General features: G+C 24.4%; 3 protein-coding genes across 3 annotated transcripts; 2 read left to right on the forward strand and 1 right to left on the reverse strand.

Moving 5' to 3' along the window:
* Window positions 1-5,120: 5,120 nt before the first annotated feature.
* Window positions 5,121-6,180, forward strand: OCT59_010423 (uncharacterized protein; the record flags this gene model as incomplete). The annotated part of the gene is made up of 2 exons (XM_025330412.2): window positions 5,121-5,580; window positions 5,654-6,180. The coding sequence occupies 2 exons, from the start codon at window positions 5,121-5,123 to the stop codon at window positions 6,178-6,180; spliced, it is 987 nt and encodes a 328-aa protein (XP_025177310.2).
* Window positions 6,181-8,584: 2,404 nt separating this feature from the next.
* Window positions 8,585-10,969, reverse strand: OCT59_010424 (uncharacterized protein; the record flags this gene model as incomplete). Its single annotated transcript, XM_066132991.1, has 8 exons — window positions 8,585-8,843; window positions 9,048-9,358; window positions 9,498-9,574; window positions 9,644-9,770; window positions 9,873-10,131; window positions 10,202-10,305; window positions 10,371-10,796; window positions 10,880-10,969. 8 exons carry the CDS (start codon window positions 10,967-10,969, stop codon window positions 8,585-8,587), a joined length of 1,653 nt encoding a protein of 550 aa, XP_066000582.1.
* An 870-nt stretch (window positions 10,970-11,839) lies between these two features.
* On the forward strand, window positions 11,840-15,333 carry OCT59_010425 (uncharacterized protein; the record flags this gene model as incomplete). Its single annotated transcript, XM_025317939.2, has 12 exons — window positions 11,840-12,220; window positions 12,299-12,595; window positions 12,659-12,775; window positions 12,850-13,104; window positions 13,173-13,270; window positions 13,332-13,435; window positions 13,503-13,628; window positions 13,718-13,794; window positions 13,869-13,937; window positions 14,105-14,185; window positions 14,253-14,402; window positions 14,550-15,333. The coding sequence occupies 12 exons, from the start codon at window positions 11,840-11,842 to the stop codon at window positions 14,826-14,828; spliced, it is 2,034 nt and encodes a 677-aa protein (XP_025177312.1). The 3' UTR covers window positions 14,829-15,333.
* Window positions 15,334-17,234: the final 1,901 nt, after the last annotated feature.

The following is a 17,234-nucleotide window of genomic DNA, read 5'->3' on the forward strand; positions in this document are numbered from 1 at the left end:
ATAGTAAAATTTTATAGTTATCTGATAGTATTTTATATACAATATCAAATATGAAATTTATTTTATTATTAATTATATATGCAATAAAATATATTTATATACATTATCAATTATATAAGCTAATTAATGTGGAAAATTAAAAGTATAGTTATTAAATATAAAATTACTCCTCTTAATAATAGTTAAAAATATATATATATATATATATATATATAATATATTTGTCTTATTTAATGTAGATTTATTTTTATTAAGGAATTGCTTTTTGACTTTTATTTAGTGCTCCAAAAAAAATCCGATCTGATCTGGAATCTGCAGATTTGATCTGAGTCAAATCGGTTCAGTTTTCAAAATTTTGATTCGTAGATCAGATCAGATTTAAAAAAAATCTGATCTGATCAGATTCAGATCGGATCAGATCAAACACGAGAAAATCTGATCTGATCTGAACAGATTTCAGATCAGATTTTTTTTTTAAATTTTTTAAAAAAAAAATTTTTTTTAAAAATCCTTTCCTAGACGAACGGACGCTGGACGACCAAGATTTATTGCCATTTTCAGAAATGTTGACATTAGAATGTCGATCATTTCTATAAATCGAACACACCGAACACACACCGAACACAGCAATTAAAATTAAAAAAAAACAAATTTTCCTTTAAAAAAAGCAAAATTAAAACTTTAGTAATATATTTTTAGGTAGTGTGCATAAAAAAATGTATAAAAATTATATTATTTGCATATATGTATTCACTTGTATTTGCTTGTATTTGCCAATGTTCGGTGTGTTCGGTGTGTTCGTTTGTATTCAGTGTGTGTTCGGTACAAATTTTCATATTTTCAATTTTATTCATATCTAAAAAGTGACAAAAATAGTTTTTATATAAAGTTATGCATGAATACTTCAAGTTTGCATAATTTTTTGTATGTGTTCACGGTGTGTTCGGTGTGTTCGGTATAAAATGGTCAAAATTTCAGATTGTCAACATTTCTGAAAACGGCAATAAAAGAACGAACTAAGTAGTATTTCGATTCGTTTCTAGTCCATCCAGATGAATCCGGATGAATCCAGATTTTTTTTCATCTGGATATCCGGTTTTGATCCGGATTTTGATCCGGATGAAAAATATCCAGATTCATCCGGAATCTGGATAGAAAAAAAAAATTTTTTTCTAATATTTTTTATAGATTTTGTAATAAATAAATAGTCTATTAGTTTCACAACTGATAAATAATTTTGTAATATATAAATTTTGTCATGAACAATGATAAATTGATGATTAGTAAAAAATTATTTATTTATTATTAATTTATTTAATATAATTAAAGTGAAAATTATTTTTACATTTTTATTAATCTTATTAAGTAAAATCATAATTTAAGACGTGATATTGTTTTTTAAGCCTGATTTTATCAAAATTTGAATAAATTTGTAACTCAGGCCAAATTAATAGTGCTGGCCCGAATTACAATAAAATAAGCTAATTTAAATTCAATAATCAAATCAGAAAAAAGGCTACAAAATTTAAAAAAACCTACCAAATTGTATTAATAAGTACCATTATCTCTAATATGGATCGTCATATGCAATCTAAAAAATTTTATATATGAAATCTGATCCGGATTCCAGATTTCACCCGGATTTCTGACCTGGATTTCAATCCAGATCAAACCGGATATAATCCGGATTTTTTTTGTATAATCCAGATGATGGATTTCATCTGGATCGAAGCACTAGAACTAGGTAAGTTCATTTCTTTTTTTTTGTTATTTTTATTTGAGAGAACTTAATTAACAGTTCCCTTCTTTTTTATTAGGAAGCCTGGACGAACGAAGCCTAACGACCAGGATTTAAAAAAAAAGAACGAACCTATGGTGAGTTCGTTCTTTTTTTTAAGGTTTTTTTTATTTTTTATTTAAGGGAACGTAATTAATATTCCCTTTCTTTTTTTTTAGGAAACCTGGACCTGAACGAAGTCATTAACGATCAGGATTTAAAAAAAGAACGAACTATGGTAAGTTCATTTCTTTTTTTAAGTTTTTTTTTTATTTTTACTTAAGGGAACGTAATTAATGTTCCCTTTCTTTTTTTAGGAAACCTGGATGCTGGACAAAGTTGTTAACGACCAGGATTTAAAAAGAACGAACTACGGTAAGCTTCATTTCTTTTTTTAAGTTTTTTTTTATTTACTTTAAGGGAACGTAATTAACGTTCCCTTTTTTTAGGAAATCTAGACGTGGACGAAGCCATTAACGACCAGGATTTAAAAAAAGAATGAACTATGGTAAGTTCATTTCTTTTTTTAAGTTTTTTTTTTATTTTTACTTAAGGGAACGTAATTAACGTTCCCTTTCTTTTATTTTTAGGAAACCTGAACGAACGAAGTCGTTAAGACATTAACGATCAGGATTTAAAAAAAAGAACGAACTATAGTAAATTTGTTTTCTTTTTTTAAGTTTTTTTTTTATTTTACTTAAGGGAACGTAATTAACGTTTCCTTTCTTTTTTTAGGAAACCTGGATGTGGACGAAGTCATTAACGACCAGGATTTAAAAAAAGAACGAACTATGGTAAGTTCATTTCTTTTTTTAAGTTTTTTCTTTAATTTACTTAAGGAAACGTAATTAATGTTCCCTTTCTTTTTTTTTTTAGGAAACCTGGACATGGACGAAGCCATTAATGACCAGGATTTAAAAAAAGAACAAACTATGATAAGTTCATTTCTTTTTTTAAATTTTTTTTTATTTTTACTTAAGGGAATGTAATTAACGTTCCCTTTCTTTTATTTTTAGGAAACCTCATCAGGAAATTTGTTTAGGCGTAATTTAGTGTAATATTTCGAAGGTGGTGTAAAATTTCGAAATATTACACTAAAAACGTAATATTACAAAAGTTTACGTTCTTAAATTTGAATAATTATAGTAATTTAAGAATATCTCGCTATCTACTGATCCAATCAAGACGATCTATAGCTCATTGGAATCAGCTCATCAAGACGAATCGAATGGTAGTAAAATCGTATCTTTACGTTTGATAGATGACTTTCTATTAATTTAAAACTTTACTGCATACTATAGAGCGTTCTATCAACTGTAGAAATGCGAATTTACTACCATTCGATTCGTCTTGATGAGCTGATTCCAATGAGCTATAGATCGTCTTGATTGGATCAGTAGATAGCGAGATATTCTTAAATTACTATAATTATTCAAATTTAAGAGCGTAAACTTTTGTAATATTACGTTTTTAGTGTAATATTTCGAAATTTTACACTACCTTCGAAATATTACATTAAATTACGCCTAAACAAATTTCCTGATGCTGGACGCGAGATGAAGCTGAACGACCAGGATTTAAAAGAACGAACTATGGTAAGTTCATTTTTTTATTTTTATTTTTATTTTTTTTTACTTTAAGGAACGTAATTAATGTTTCCTTTCTTTTTTTTAATACAAGGACCAGATCCGAACCAGATTTGGATCAAATTGAACCAGATCTGATCAGATTCAGATTAGATCAGATCTATTAAAATAAAAATCAGATCAGATCAGATTTAAGCTAAATCCGGTCTAAACCGATCTGTTAGGAGCACTACTTTTATTATAAATTTATAAGAAAATAATGATAAAAAAAAATAGTAATGAAAGAAAGTACTTTATTAGACTATTTAGACTATTGATAAATATAATCATAGAGGTCTCTCAGATATAAAATTTAACTGATGGAAAATAATGTTATTTACTCTTTTCTATCAGATAACTATATAATATATATTACAAAAAATTATTATATAAAACATTTGTATAATTATTATATACTGTATTATTACTACTTTTTATTTTTTTAAATTAAGTAAATTAGCTAATTTTAATAAACTTTTTTTTTAATTTATAGTTAATATTAAGTTTTACAAAATAAAAAAATTTCATTGAAATTAGATTATTAGATATTAAGATAATTACAAAAAAATAAAAAATAAAAAAAAGCAAATTGGATTAATTTTAGCAAAAAATCAGTTATAAGTTTTACATTAAATGTAGTAGACTGCAAAGAAAAACATTTTTTGATAAATATATTTAACTTGCAAATTATTATTACAAAAATTAGTAAAATTTTTTAATAGTAAATTACAAACATTTTTTTAAATAAATAAAATAATTTTGTTTTTACAATTTAAGATCATAGCATTATTTTTTTTATATATAATATATACAAAAATAATCAATATTAAACTTTTTAATAAATTATTTGTAAAACATATTATATATAATAATAACAATTTAAAAAATCTTTTAAAAAAGAAATTTTAAACTTATTAAAAAAGATGCTAATAATTATTGCAAATATTCAACTTTAATAAAATTATTTTAAAAAATTAGAAATAATAAATTTTATCAAATTGATTTTTTAGAATTTATTTTTCAAAATAAGTTTTTAAAAAGAGCAAATTGAAATAGATTAAAAAAAAAGTAATAAAAAATGAAATATTTTCTATTATAAGAAATAAAATCCTAATACCAATTAAATTATATAATTAAATAATTACAGATGTTAGTAGAATAACAAAAATAGAATAGGATAACATTTTATATAAAGTATTTTTATGTAAAGTTAAGTATAAAATATTAAAAGTAAGAATTTTTTTTTAAAATTATTTTATGGAATTATTTGCTTAATTTAATTTTATTAAAAAAATAAAAAAAAATTTAAAATAAAAAATAATATATTTCTATAAATATTGCTTTTTGCATATATAAATTTCAAATAAAATTTCAAATTTTTAACAGTTAGTATAACCAAATTTTAAACTATTTTAGTAACTATTTCAAAGAGCAATTTATATAAAGATAATTTTGATTATTATTTAATAAATTATTAATATATTATCGGCTTAAATATAAAATTTGTTTTATTAGTAGAATTGTTATTTTACAATGTTTTAGATAAATTATTCAATAATTCAAAAAGGAAAATATTATGTAGAATTAATCAAATAATATATATATTGTACAATATACATGGTGAATCAATTTATTTCATGTGATAATTTCTAAATATAATCAAAGATCATGAACCGTTAATCAATTGCATGAAAAAATTTTTTACTTGTCTTGTAAATATGACTTCAAAAAAGATTTTATGTAAAAATCTTTATCAAACTCTCTTATATCCACAAAATTTATATTCTTCATCCCTTTTGAATTATTTTTTATGGAATGGTATTTCCAACAAATTTCTAACGTTTAAAAGAACATTATCTATTACAAAAAAAATTGACTTGATTATCTCTTCTCAAATTTTAAAAATTACATCACCCTATTTAAAATTTAACAAAAAACCTCAAATTAAAAATCCTTATTATTTTCAAGTTAAGAACTGGACATCAGAAGAAGTTAATCAATTTTTGAAGGAAAGAATGGGTGATAATTGGACTACAGAATTAAAGAAGTTTTTTGAAAAGCATAAAGTTACTGGAAGTGAACTTTTTATGCTAAATAATTATGGTAGATTTTCTAATTTATATGCTAAAGAAATTGGAATTACATATAATCTTAGAAAAATTATCAGCCAACTTTATAGTAAGTTTTAGTAATTTCTTATTTATTATAATTTTAAATTATTATATAACTGATTTATATTCTCTTTTAATAGCAAAGACAATATATACTCAAGATTATTTTAGTAATGATTATATTCAAACAGATATACATGATGATTTGGAATTTTTTGAATTTTTAAAAAAAGCTAAAGGAAAAGGATTTGTATCTATTAATGATAATAATAAAATTCCAGAACATATTATATCTTTAAAAGATCTTCAACATAATCAATACTATTATATTATTAAAGATTGTTATTCACAAAAAGAATTAGATAAATATATATATCCACATCATATTTTAATCCATTCAAATAAAAAAATTAAGGAATTTAAATACTGGTCATCAGAAGAGGTTATTGAATTTTTAAAAAAGGAATTTGATAATCATTGGACTACAAAAGTGGAATATTATTTTAAAAATATGAAATTTACTGGAAATCATCTATCAAAATTAAATTTAAATAACATATTAAATTATGATAAAATATTTAATAGATTTTTACCAATTATGACTAGTATTAAATTTCAAGAAATTATTCGCCAGTTACAAGGTAATTATTATAATTTCTTACAATAACTTTTATATTTACTTTATATAACTAATTTATTTATTTTTAAAGCAAAAACAATATATATTCAAGATTATAATTATGAAGGTGAAATAAAAGATAAATTTTATAAATTGAAAATATATAATAATGAACATTTTAAAGATTATTTATATTTATTATGTAAAAGATATATATTAAAACCTATTAACTATAAAAAAAAATTGGTTGAATTTGGATCTTTTAGAAAACTTCGTAATAATCGATATTATCGAATTGTTTTAAAAAAAAATTTTTTTTAAAAAAATTTTAAAATAATTGAATTACTAATAAAAGTTTTAATAATAATATTTTACATTTATATCTAACTTGATATTTATATAATTAATTATATATATTACAAAAAATTATTTTTTTTATATAAAAAATTTATATAATTATTATATATTATTAGGGAAGTGACACATATGACGTAATTATTAGAGGGGGGGAGATAATTAAAATCTGATGTTACACTTATTCTATTTATATAAATTGTATAATTAAATTTAATTGGTTATTAAATCTGACAAGGGGGGGAGGGGGGTAGAATTCATAGTAAAATGAATATGACGTAATATGTGTCACTCCCCTTACTACTTTTTATTTTTTTTAATTATTTTTTTAAAAAAAAAAATTAGCCAATTTTGAAAAACTTTTTTTTAATTTATAATTAATATTAAACTTTATAAAATAAAAAAAATTTCATTCAAATCAGATTACTAAATACTAAGATAATTGCAAAAATAATAAGTTTTATATTAAATGTTTAAGATTCTATTAGTAGACTATAAAGAAATACATTTTTTTGATAAATATATTTGACTTGCAAATTTAATAATGAATTATAAAAATTAGTAAAATTTTTTAATAATAAATTACAAATATTTTTTTTAAATAAATAAAATTATTTGTTTTTATAATTTAAGATTATAGTATTATTTTTTTTATATATATTATGCAAAAATGGTTAATATTAAACTTTTTAACAAATTATTTGTAAAATATATTATATATAATAATAACGATCTTAAAAATCTTTTAAAAGAATTTTATTAAGGTTACCTACCTAATATAACATATGTAAATTTCAAATTTCTAGGATATATAGTTGAGAAACATGATGTGATTATCTCTGTAAAATTTTATAAAATTTGCTAATTTTTTTACCTATAAAATAACTATACAAAAAAATAATTTATATAAAGAAATAATATTTTTAACATAAATTTGATGATGTTTTTTATTCAAAAATAAAAAAAAATTCTAGATTAATTAATGCAATTTTACATATATAATTACTTAAACAATGCTTGCACAATTTTCTTATTATTTAAAGGATATATATTACAAAAAATTATATTATAGTAAAATAAATTATATAAAATTTTAATTATATATCAATTTATTTCAGTTTATATGATATTTTTACATATAATTAAAGATTATGAATCATCAGTTGTCATATAAGTAATTGTATAAGAAATTTTTTTTACTTGTTTTATAAATATGACTTCAAAAATTTTATATAAAAATTTTCATCAAACTCTCATTTTTACAAACTTTATATTCCTTATTTCTTTTGAATTATTTTTTTATGGAATGGTATTTTTAACAAATTTCTAATATCTAAAAAAACATTATTTATTAAAAAAAATTGGTTTAATTATCTCTTTTCAAATTTTAAATATTACATTACCTTATTTAAAATTTGATATAAAATCCCAATCTGAAAAACAAAAACTTCAAATTAAAAATCCTTATTATTTTCAAGTTAAGAACTGGATATCAAAAAAAGTTAATCAATTTTTGAAGGAAAGAATGGTGATAATTGGATTACAGAATTAAAGGAAGTTTTTTGAAAAGTATAAAGTTACTGGAAGTGAACTTTTTATGCTTACCTATTTATAAGCTTTTATATACCTATTCTCCAGTTAAATAAAAATATTTTATTCAAATTTATTAAATTTATTCATAATATTTTTTAATTCTAAAGAATGGTAAAACTGTGTAAAATGTATAATTCTAAATTAAATATGAAAGTTTTTTTATTTCTATGGTTAAACAACCTAGTTAATAAATAATACAAATTAAACAATTCTTGTGCAGTTTTAAAATTCAATTGCTTGATATTGTACTTGCTATACTCTTTATATTTATTAATAATTATGATAACATGTATACATTTGCAATGATCATGCTGATCTATTCTAATTTGTCACTTGTTAAATAAATTTTGCTCTTTATACATTACTCCATACAGTCAGTAGTCTTTCTTTTAAGTTAATGTTTCATTTTATTCTGTAATGATTTAGATAAGAAACACGAATTATTCATAAAATAAGCTACTATTTATATCATAATAAATAAATTTTAATTTGTGAATTGTGGTTTTTAATGTCCTTCAAAAAATACACCGGAAATTAAAGTCCCAAATACAACCCAACCAACTAAACCGGTAACACCATAAACAACTCCATTTTCTAGGTTTTTCCTTTGTCGAGTTCTTTTACTAATGCTTATTGCAGTGCTCGCTCTATCATCAACTTCATATAATCGTGTTAATATTGTTGTTAATGCATGATATCCATCCAATTGAAATGCTGGTAATATGTTTAATATACATAGTGCAAGTGAAAATGATACTGTATACCTATAAATAAAACGATGAAATAAATGTAATTTAGTATACAACATATTTTAAAGATTATTACCAATCAGGTTATTAGGAAAATGTCGATCCTCACGGACCTAGTAGTCTGACTGATAATATTATTGGAATGGAAATATCGGCCGAAAATCGATACTTTTATTACCTCATCCAATAATTATAACAAAATATGAACATTATATTTGCCTTATGATTATTTCTACAGTGAAAGGAATCCATAGAGGAACCCATGACCATCTTGGTTGAAGAGTACTAACTTGTACTATTTCCCACAAGTTTTCTAAGTCTCCAAGCCATAATAAAACTTGTTCTTTATTTTCCTTTTGATTTGCAATCCACGGAGGATGTTTAAAATAAATCCTCACGGGAACGGGGAACCCAGAAGGCGTATATGGTAATACGCACATAGGTAAAGGATTATCACAATCCAAATCCTTTCTACACCTTTGTTCATTTATGTTAACTAATATTGGTCTTGCATGAAGACAACTTAATTCCTTTTAAACAAAAAAAAAAAGAAAATCTTAATTTAGTAATTAATTATTATTAAAAAAGAGAATATAGTAACATTAGGTATAACCGTGAAGAATTCTCACGATCAAAATTCTTGTGTAAAAAGCCGTTCGAGATCTTTACCTTATAATGTGAACTATTTTGATCAGATCGTTGAAAACATGAAATTTCTTTGTTTTCTGAATTTCCATAAGGATGAACTGCGGTGATATCACAACAATCTAATGAAGGTGTAATATCCTTTTCTGATGCACAAAATCCATAATTACCTTTTGTTAATTCATAATTTTTTAACAAAAAATTGTTCCATTTATCCAATGAAGCCTCATTCAAGTCATAATCGTCTAATTTTGTTATTAATGTTGAAGGATATAATATTCCAGTTAAATCTGTACTCTAATTTAACATGAATATTTATACATATATATTTTTTTTAAACATCAATGGAAAAAAAAAAATCAAATAAACGAAACGTTAAATAATTATAATTTTTCTTACCTCGACACTAATAACACTAACTCCAGTTCCTTCTACAGACCTATATCCAGTGAGACTCATTGATAATGTAATTATTCCTGAATTCAATATAAACATTCCAAAGAGAAATATGACTATATTATGCCAAACTCCCGCACATAATATACGAAGTTTTTCTCTGAATAAACATTTGTTAAAATGCAAGTCAGAAAAACTAACGAATGCTCCAGGATAAAAAAAATATAAAAATATTCCTGTATAATCTATTGGCACGGATTCACTACAACACAATAAAAAATATAATTAGTTAACATAAATTTTAGTAAAAAATTTTTTTTAAAAAAAAATACCGGTAAGCAGCAATGGCGTGTCCAGCCTCATGAATAATTCCACAAATCAAAAGCGCAATAAGATAATATATGAGATGTGAAGTTGGTAATGTCACTCCAGGTATCTTTATAACAGTGAAATGTGAATTTATAATCGATTGTGATTATTCACTTATAAACAAACACTTACTACGGGTATAAATACTTGGTGATCTTCATTATTCTTTTCAATTTGATGATTTATTTCTCCACTTCTTTTCACAAGTTTCGGTTGTAAAGAAAAATTATTATCATTAATATCATGATTCTGGAAATTAAATTCAACTGATCTAATCATTCCCATTAATAATTTCCATCCCGCTAAAATCATAACACCGATTCCAATTATCATTGCTGAAATTCCGACTAAAACTCCTATATCAAACCATATTTTCCAGAATTTTGGTGCTCTATTTGCAAGTGACTGGAAAAATGCATTAAATTTAGTTGTTTTATAGCGAAGACAAAAATAACTAAGTGTTACTGTTGGTGGTTTATGAAATACTAAATTTGGATTTGATACTGGAAGATGACTTAATGGAATATTTATTCTGGATAAATGTTGATGTGTACCATGCTAAAGGAAAAAAAATAAATAAATAAACTAGATTATTAAATAATTATGTTAAAATAATTAACTGAAAAATAATAAGTCAATACCAATGAATTTTGCCGTAATAATATACGATATATAACATGTACAAATGCCCAAAAACTTAAAAATGTTAGCACTAGGTCTGAAAAAACCATTGCAACTTGAAAAAATAAAAATTATCAAGAGAGAGTGGGAAAACGATTATGGATGACGATCAGTGGGATGATTTATTTGTGCATAAGATCAAAATCATGAGACACATCAACACATGGTAGCATGTAACAGATAAAGTTCTTGTAATACAGAACTTTTAACGAAAACCGAAATTTGACATGACATCTGGAAAACGTCAATTAGTTTAGTTTTTTACATGCAAATAATAAAAGGTGATCGTGCCCTTGTCGTACTAGTATCGTACTAATCATAAAAATTAAAGTAATTACTAGATCATTCATGATTTTCGCGAAAATTTTGGTTATAACAAATCTTTTCTTTCTCGAAATTTTACATATTATTAAAACAAAATTTTCTTATAAAAATCAAATTTTTCGCATTTCTCATTAAAAACTATTCTTTCCAAACTTAGCTTTAGAAATTTTCAATTAAAACGATTACAACAAAAGAGGAACCAAGTGAGAATTTTGTACAATTGGGACAAAAAAATAATAAAAGCGTTTATATGATATTAAGTTATCATAAATCATAATATGATAATACTGTATCATAAATACAGACTTAATTTCTCTAACCAAGATCATTTCTCTGAGATAAAAATATTCGCAAATGACAGTCGGAAAAATACACGTCGATCTTTTGTTCGGGTCACGCAAAATAGTATGTGGTGACCAGTGATATTGCACCTGATCTAACAACTCCTTCGAATTTTAGATAATCCAAATATGGTAACAAACAATAAGGGGGAATTCGAATTTTATTAAAAGAATAAAAAGAAAAAAAAGGAGATAATGATTCTCTAAAAAGTTCTTTCCCTACCTTTTACGCATTCAACTCAACAATTTATTATAATGTCTAAAGTTCGTCCAGTTGTCCCACCAAAGCCGGCAAGACTTTCTATAGGTCCTAAAAAACGAGATACAATTTCCTCAGCTTATTCAACTTATTCAACTTATTCAATAACTGAGTCAATAGTTGAGTCACCTCCGGCCACGCCAGTATCACCTAATGAGAAAACTGCAGACGATAAAACTCCAAGAGCTTCTGAAATTTTTACTCAACCAGTTGGTCGACAAGCTAGAGCTTTATATAACTTTGAGGGTGAATCATATCAGGAATTGTCTTTTAAAGCTGGTGATGTTCTTAACGTTTTGAAAGAGCGCTTATCTGAAGGGTGGTCGTTGGCTGAAAAAGATGGTATAACAGGACTTGTCCCTGAAGCTTATATAACAGTAAGTTTTTGCTTTTACTACATTTTACTATTATTTTTTTTTAGGAAATAAAAAATCACTAATCATTGATTTGATTAGTATACTACCGAGTTTGCGGAACTTCATAATTTAGCTCTTTCTCCCACATTATCTTGTGAATCTGATGATTCCATGGTTTCATCAACTACATCACCAATATCTAATGGTCCCTCCCGTAGTAGTACTATATTAGGCAGAAGACAATTGAATCGATTTAGTTGGTTTGTTACTACCGGCGTTGAAGAATTTATTTTAAGTGGCGGAGAACTATTTGCAGATAGTGATTCGGCTAATGAATCGAAGGGAGATAATGAAGAAGGAGATGAAATAACAGAGTCTGATAAACATTACATTCAGGTAAATAATTCTACGTGAATATGATTTTTAATTAAACTAACCCCAATTTGTTAATCTGTTTAGAGTGGACCAAGTTGGCATGAGAAAGCAGTTCTTTTCAAGGTTATAGTCCACAATCCTGAGAAACGTGTTAAACTTGGAGGTGTATCCGAGTACACAATATTCTATGTGACATCTTTGGTAAATTTTTCGGAATTCTTACTTTTTCATATATGCTTTGAATGTGTGACTAAATATTGGAATTACTTTGTCAGTTTCCGAATGGTGTTCGGGTTACTGTTGAAAGAAGATTCAGTCAATTTGAATGGTTATATAATCGGTTGTCTGCTAAATTTGGTGCATTTGTTCTTCCACCTCTACCAGAAAAACAATATTCCGGACGCTTCAACGAGGAATTCATAGAAAAACGTCGTCGTGCACTGGAACGATTTATTAATCGTTTAGCTCGTCATCCAGTTATTCGATACTCAGATTTATTAACTCACTTTTTGAGTTGTGAGGACGAATCAGTAACGTGTCATATTTTACTCTAAACCAGGTTATAATATCAAATCTAATAATTCATTTAACTTTTTAGGAATGGCGTAAACAAGAAAAACGGTTTGAGTCTGACAAGATAGTTGGTCACGCGTTTTTCCAACATGTTTATCATCCCGAATTTAATGTTGATGACGGGTAAGTTTCAATAGTTATATATGAATATATATAATAAATCTAATATATATGATCTAATTAGTGAGATTGAGACGATGGAACGGTTTGAAGCGCATGCACGTGCAATGGAAAAATTAATGCCCTGGATAAATGAAGCTTCACAAGCTCATAAGGATTCTCTTGATGGTAATTAATAATTCTTCTAATTTCGAGATGTTATAATTTTTAAATAACAATGGTTTGTTTCATATAGAAATGCAACATCAATATCGTAGAGTGAGTTTTGCTCTGTTGAGACTTATCACAGGTCATAATTCTGGGGACGGATTTGAATCTACGAATGAAGATGGTGCATGGTGTTGGAGGGATGGATGTTATGGTAAATATTCTAAATTATTTTGATTTTTGCTTGATTAATTAATATAACAGGTAATATTTTTTTAATTATTTATCATTTTTTTTTTTCAGCTTGTCTCAGTCTTACAAAAGCACTTCAGTCAACAGTCGAAAGCATGCAAACGATAGCAGATTTGCATGATTCACATGTAAGTCATAAATAAATTTTCATTTTTATATGAATTCCTTGATAATAATTACATATATTACATATTACATATAGGCAAAAGAAGCGGTAATTCCATGGATTGAAAATTTTAAAGAGCATAATTATCCATTTAGCAATAATGAGGTATTTATTAAATTACAATTCAAGGGAGAATAAATGGTTTATATACATAATCCAGGCCGATCATGAATTTCAGTACTAGAAAGTCAATGATTTACATAGTATTAGATTATTATATCATCTACAAAAATTGAATCAACTTAACCAAATAGATATTCCTAATTTTGTAGCCTTTAGTTGATATGCACACGGGCGCTTACAAGAAATTCAAAGAAGTATCCGAAGAAAATGAGAGTTTACAGCATTTGGGGGTAAGATTTTTATAATCTATAAATATGAAAGAAATAATATCTAATTGTTATTTATTACCTCAATAAGGACGTAGATATTGAAACGATTCGTTCTCGTTGTGATACGGTATTTAATGTTACACTTGCAGAAGTAGACCGAATTCACGATGAGCGTGTTCAAGATTTCAGGGAAAATACGAAACAATATTTGGACGGGCAAATCGAAGTTTATGAAAAGGTATTTATATCTTGATTATTTGATTATTGAAACTAAAAAGTCTATCAGTATTTTAAAATTGTATACGGGACGTTCAGTATCTCCGTGAAATAACTATTTACAATATATATATAAAAATTAATATTTAATCCTTAATTAAATTAATAGATACTTGAAGAGCTTCGCCAAGCTCGATCTGTTTTTGATGAACCTCATTATAGTTCCCTCTCACAATCCTCTCGAACTCCTAGTAAATATGAGTCGATGATTGAGGATCAAAGACCAATATTATCACGACCAGTTTCTGTAAATTCCGTTGGTTCAATGTCTGGTATGGTTGGAGGAGTTGTTGATGGTGTGGGAAGTATGGGAAATTTCTTGAAAAAAACAGCCAGAACTTCTATTGGAAGAACCTCAATGTTTGATAGTTGGTGGGGAAGAAACTGAACATTTTATTAGAATTAATATTAGAATTGAAATTATGAACATTAGTAACATTAGTAACATTAGTAACATTAGTAATATTTTAGTGTAATTGTAATTTTATATCATGATTGTGACTTTATTAACTTATGAACATTTGTATATTTATTTATCATTCATTAGTGTATTTATATGTTTAAAGACAATTTAAAAATTTGGCATTTATATAGTAATAATAGTATGTATATTTAAATTAAACAATATATAACATATAACAGATAGTGCAAAGGTAGTGAATGCAAAGATAATATATAAAGATAGTGAATGCAAAGATAATGTAAAGATAGTGAGTGCAAAAGATAGAGTAAAGATAGTGTAAAGATAGTGTAAAAGTAGTGTAAAGGTAATAAAGGTAGTGTAAAGAAACTATGGTACAGGTATTAAGGCAGGTTAAAAAAAAATTTAATCTGAAATTTGAGCCATTTGGATAAATTATTATAAAGAAAATATTTAAAGGTTTTACATTATTACATGAAATAAGTGGGATTTATGATTCACGTGAAAGCATAACTAAACCGACGGCAAGTATAGATTTTTAAACCTTGGTATTAAAATAATGTAATCAGTTTATTGTATCTTGTCAATGCGATTTCCCAATATGTACAGTATATGATCCGCTATTATAAATTATAAAATATACAGTATATATGATATGACTATATGAGTATACGACTATATGAGTATATGATCCAAGATCAAAATCTATTTCTATTATAAACTATAAAAAAAAAATGTATTTTTAGAGAGAAAAGAGAATAAAAAAATAAAAATACCAACAAAGTTTTCTTTTTCAAATCAAAATAATAAAAAAAAGTAAATATTTGCATATATAATACAGTATTACAATATCAATCTTGCATAAAAAAAAGAATTTTTTACTACGTATAATGAATGCCAAAAAATCTTATTTTTCAAATCTTAAATATAATTTATATAATACATCACTTTTATGTTTATTTAAACACGACATATAAATGAATTACATTTTACATTTCGGGGCGCGGAATATTTTTAAAACATACAATACAAAAAAAGTTCAATATTATTTTATAAGCCATTTTTTTTTATTTTTTTTTCGAGTAACATTAGTGAATATATATATATATATATATAAAGGTTATTCTATAAAAAAGGTTATTCTATAAAAAAAGGTTATTCTATAAAAAAATTTATTCTATTTCTATAAAAAAAAGTTCGTATAAAACAAAAAATCCGTATATATAAAAAAAAAAATAATAATTAATTATTTTTTGTAACATTTCTATTAGAAAATTCAGTTTATAAAATTTGTATAAGACGCGTAAAAAAAATTCGATTTCGTGATTTCATGACAAAAAAAACTTGGGAGAATATGTAACAAAATGTAACAAAATGTAACATAAAAAGGTGGCGAATTTACATCATATTATTATTTCATTTATTATTTCATTTTACATCATATACAAATTTTTTATGGGGGAGTTATTATTATCAGTTATTATAATTATAATAATAATAATAATAAAAAAGGTCCCTGAACATTTTTTTTAAAATAATTAATAAAGTTTTAGCCGGTAGCCGGTAGATCATAAATAAATTTGGTTTAAAGTAAATTTATTTTTTATTTTATTTTTTTTTTGAATTAATTATACTGTTAACTTTTCGGGATATACAATTTTAGGATAAACCTAAATTTTAAAAAATTTTTATAACCCCTCCTTAATAATAATAAAAAAAAAAAAACTATTAAAAAAAAATTTAATTTTCAACGCATCCGATTTATTCCGAATTTTTTTTTAAAAAAAAAATTCGGGGGTTTAAGGATTCAAAAAATATTTTCAAAAATATGTTTAAGGGGGATCACATTATATTAGATAATGAAGATACGTAAAATCATTTCTTTTTTTTATTCGTTCTGTTTTTTGACAACTGAAAAAATTAAAAAAATGATAAGTAGATCATTTTGATTTGTCAGATTTCTTTTGTCAGCAAAAGAATTTATAATTTTTTTTTTTTTTTTTTTTTTTTTTTTTTTTTTTTTTTTTTTTTTTATTTTTTTTTTTTTGACTGTTGATCGACTTCATTTTTTTTTTTTAGTGAGGAAAAAAATAATAGTCGTGATGAATGATCTTATAGTGGACAATATGGACAAATAAGGACAATATGGACAATACATACAATATGGACAATTATGGGCAATACTGGCAAAGTATTAAACGGCAAATTAAACATTTTGAAAAATAATCACTTGAAAAAAATTTGATTCAGTTTTTTTTTTTAGGTTTTTTTTGTTTTTTGTAATTTTTTTTATATTATTGTTGATATAAAAAAGGTTGGAAAAAGAGAAAAAAATGGTAAAAATACAGAAAAGGAGTAAAGAGAAGATAATGT

This window comes from Rhizophagus irregularis, chromosome 18, assembly GCF_026210795.1.
Source record: "Rhizophagus irregularis chromosome 18, complete sequence".
Lineage (NCBI taxonomy): Eukaryota > Fungi > Glomeromycota > Glomeromycetes > Glomerales > Glomeraceae > Rhizophagus > Rhizophagus irregularis.